Source organism: Sorghum bicolor, chromosome 3 (genome assembly GCF_000003195.3).
Source record: "Sorghum bicolor cultivar BTx623 chromosome 3, Sorghum_bicolor_NCBIv3, whole genome shotgun sequence".
NCBI lineage: Eukaryota > Viridiplantae > Streptophyta > Magnoliopsida > Poales > Poaceae > Sorghum > Sorghum bicolor.
In genome coordinates this window covers 70,551,671-70,555,958 of record NC_012872.2, presented here as the reverse complement: position 1 = coordinate 70,555,958, position 4,288 = coordinate 70,551,671, and the positions used below count along the sequence as shown (strand labels likewise).

At 44.0% G+C, this 4,288-nt stretch overlaps 1 protein-coding gene across 1 annotated transcript; it reads right to left on the bottom strand.

The window, feature by feature from the left end:
• LOC8078700 (tetratricopeptide repeat protein 1) lies at nt 399-3,622 on the bottom strand. The gene is made up of 5 exons (XM_002456763.2): nt 3,220-3,622; nt 2,132-2,311; nt 1,536-1,662; nt 1,301-1,414; nt 399-923 (listed from the first exon to the last, which is right to left on the bottom strand). The coding sequence occupies exons 1-5, from the start codon at nt 3,442-3,444 to the stop codon at nt 808-810; spliced, it is 762 nt and encodes a 253-aa protein (XP_002456808.2). The 5' UTR covers nt 3,445-3,622; the 3' UTR covers nt 399-807.

Genomic DNA, 4,288 nt, shown 5'->3' with positions numbered 1-4,288 from the left:
GAGATTGTGCAGTGTGCGTGGCCGCGTGGTGGGTGTTTGGCGGGCGGCGGGAGCAATGCAAACAGGGTGGGGATTGGACGCGACCTTCTGCTCCCGTTCGTGGCTTCCTGCCGCCTCTGCTCCCTTGCCCATGCGGCTATGCCGAGCGCAGCAGGCAGTCCTGTTCTCATCGTTGGGCCGTGACTTCTACTCGGCGCAAGACGGTCATGCCCGGTCCATGAAAAAGCTTGCCTTCCGGCCCGATTGCAGATGCGAAAAGGAGGGGGTTCCACGCCAACCCAGGGCAACAGACCAAAATCTGCCCATCCGTGGACCGTCGTAGAACTATCCGGCCAGGTTTTAAGTTTCACCACAACCTAAACAAATAGATTTCATCACAAGAAACTTAACCAAGCACAGAGTAAACTATACTCGGTTTACTAAGGTATTATAATGTTATTACAAAAGAAAACAAAAAAGCTCCATTAACAATAATGTAAGGTCATCTATATAGACTGATAAACCCATTGAAGATGCTCCAACTCATGTTCAGATGCTCTAACGCATGGAAACAGTCTTTTTGAAACGACTTTGTATTGAGGAAAATACCAGAGTTCAAAATGATCATGCAAGTTCGCACTTGGGAAAGCATCTCAATCTATCTAACAGTCTAACGTGCAACAAGTGCAAACGCAACGCAATAATCCAGTTCCTCTTCCATGCCAATCTATTTGGATATGGTCCGGGTATGTGATGCACAAGTGCCTTGAACAATTACAACTGAAATATGCCACCCAGCCATATTCATCCATCGTCTTTCTTCACGTGTTACTTCTGGAATTGAATGCTGTAAGAACCAGTGTTTGGGTCCTTAACGGCTTTGAAATTGTCAACACTCATTCCGAAGCGCCCCAGCACAGAGTTCCCCAGATCTTTTAGCTTTCCTGCAAAAGGTAACATGGGTCCATTATAATACCAAAAAGGAAAATGATACACGCAGAAGCTACTTGATCACTATGCACAACGGTACATGAGATTATCAGCAAAAGACAAACAACTCCTGATAACAAAAGGAGGGCAGTGAAATTAATTTTGTTCCGCTGTAAGCTTTATGAGCAACGTAAAACTTTGGCATTTTCATTGCACACAATACATTCGAACTCCTAAGTACTTCACATTTCATCACCAAGTGTCTCCTGAAACAAACATGCGTTGCAAGAAAAGCCATTTTACAGAAGAGGTATCTACAGCTTTCCACAATGAGATCACAAAGCACCAGTAATGCTGTTTGTGATACTTGAAAAAAAAGGCAGAACGTTACCAATCATTTCTTCCTTCATCTTTTCCCTCTTCTCAGCTGCCAGGGGCTCAAGTCGGAAAAGAGACCTTGTAGCTTGTTGATTTGAAGGATCCATTTCAATAACCTTTTTCATATCTATGAGCAGTGATCAATTGACAGCAATCAGAACTAGTGAACTTCAGCAATGATGCATGCTTATGTTAAAGGCGATAATGTGCAATTGACACATAAAAACTCATAAGAGAAAACATCTAACCAGCAATAGCTTCATCATAGTGTTCAAGCTTTTCATGTGCTTCTGCCCTCCGAAGCAAGGCTTTCAGGTATGTTGGGTTGAGTTCAAGTGCTTTTGTGCATTCTTTAATCGTCTCATCATGTTTTCCCTAATAACACAAAAGTCAGCATTGGAGTCTGCTTATAATGAGACAAACCAGGTTTATTCAACAGATGTTGTGATCCAAGTAAATACCGAAGAGATTAAAGGTGAATAGTATAATACATTTGAAACTAGACCAAACAAGTGGAAATATTTAGCACAACTGGAAGCAAAGATTTTGACTACCAAGACAAAAGGTAGAACAGCTCAGAGTCTAGCAAGTTCAGGCAGCACATTCAAAACAGTGTTTGCTAGCAAACTTAGACAAGAGCGAAAGGACAAGCCCTCTCAGGTTAAAACAGCAAGGAATCATATCAATCGGGGGATAACAGTAGTGGTAGCAGGCCAGTGGGTACCATCATGAAAAATACATAACCACACTGCACTAATGAACTTCCACAACATTAAGGAATAATCATGGCCCACAAATATGCTCTGCCCACCAAAGCTATATTACAATCAGAAAAATGGCTTACCAATTTCAGGAAGCACACAGCACGATTTGAATGGCATGCGGCGCGTATATCCTCAGAAGATTCGAGCTCAGCAGCAATTTGCAATGCCATTTCATATTGAGATAATGCTTCCTCATATTGTCCACCACCAAAAAGCTTGTTTCCTTCTGCTTTTGCATCATTTGCTTGGCTTCTAGCTTTCTACAGCAAGTAGAAGGAGTACTCATTTACCAGAGTGCAATAAATCTCCCCAGAAATGATCCTAGAGAATTTGGACCCAAACTAACAAATAATTTAACAATAATAATGAGCTCCAAGCAATAGCCTCCAAGAGGTTGTAAGATGATAATGAATTGAATTGCTGTCTATATCATGCAGTGGCAGTTACTGCCAGCACAATTATATACCAAGACACTACATCTGATTGTTGGGATCATTCATTCCTACCTAGTCTTGCCGCAAAAATCAGCAAATTTTACAGATAAGATATGGTTTATCATTAGTGAAACTTTGAGGACAAGTCTTTTAAACATAGCGTTGGCCACATCAGCTTTGTATGTTTCACATGTATATGCATAATTTTCTAGCAGAAGAGTTTGCCTTTACTGCATTCATTCAATTCATACCTATTTATAACCAAACCAGACACCTAATAAGTATCTCCTATAAAGCATGGTATAACCAAACTACCGATTGCTTTCATTCTAATTGAGCATGGTACGAAGCTCAGAGCCTCAGAGATTGTAATATCATATATATGAACAAAAGTACCATTGTTTCTTCACCAGGTACAGGTAGCCTGAAGGAGTTGTCAAATTAGAGAATATGTGAAGTCTGATCAATGGAATATAGCCAGTGAGCCACTAAGTACTAAACATATCACCATCTTATAGCTGTTCATAGCAAACAGGGGCGGTTATGGGGGTCCATCACTACCAACAATCAAATCTAGCAACGAAACTACTAGCTACTCCAACTCTAAGCACGAATCCAGCAATCAATCCTACAACCAAGTTCAGACACCAAGCAATTGAACCCCAGATTCGTGTATCGCAGTCAGCAACCGTGAGGGGAAATGCAATAAGGACGCGGGGCGGTCACGGCACTACCTCTCGCAGCTGCTCGTCGGTGAGCGCGTCCTCGAACGCCTCCTCCTCTTCTTCCGCCGCCCTCGACGCCTCCCCGCCAGCGGCGGCGGCGGCGGCCACCTCCTCGGGCGCCCCTGAAGACGAGGAGCGCGCCGCCTCCCCGGCGGCCGCGGCGGCCGCCTGCTCCTCCGCCGCCGGCGACGAGGGGCGCGTCGGCTCCTCGGGCTCCAGCTCGATCACAACCATGACTTGCCCACGATGGGAGGATTGGATTCGCGAACTCGCTCGGGAAGTCTTCTCGGAGACGTGCGTAGAGGGGTACCGAATGGATCGGGGACTGCGGGGTTTGTGCGCTTTTGGGACTTGTTCGGAGGATTCTGGAAGCGGGCACGAATGGTCCAGTAGCTCCAGTCAGGGGGCGTTTGGAACAAAGGATTTTTTGAAGCAAAATCATAGAACTTTCGAAAAACAAGGAAATGAAGTTTCTCTTGGTTTCCTTTCCTTTTCCTTTCCTTTAGACTATCTCCAACAATTGTTACCAAAAATACAATACTCATTTGTCCTTTGGGTAGCGCTACAGGTAAAAGGTTCCATACCAACAAGACCTAAAAGACAACACTCTCTGTAACTGTAAATAGGTCTCAAGGAGAGAGGATACCCAAATTTGGGTTATGCCTCTCCTTATACCCAAAAATAGGTTTTCTGTATGGGTACTCTGTTGGAGGCTATAGGTATTGTGTTGGAGACCCATTTTGGGTTTGGGTTCCCAAATGGATCTCCTATTGGAGACAGCCTTACGAATGCCCGATGCAGAGCATGTCCAAGGATTTTGCATAATTAAAGTAGCATTTGTTGTTATTTGTAAATTCTCAAAACAAAATACAAAGTCTAAAAGTAAGTTATTTTTAAAGGTTTTACATAATTGAGTTGATAATTAGCCAAAGTAGATCCGGCCATGATTTTTTTTCTTCGCGCGTGCTCGCGATCGTCTTCCCGCGCGACTTTCCTTCGCGCGCGTAAAGTCGCCGCCCGTTCTCGCGTTTTGCCAAACTGTGCGCGGTTTGACATATATGCCAAGTTTGCTCTCTCA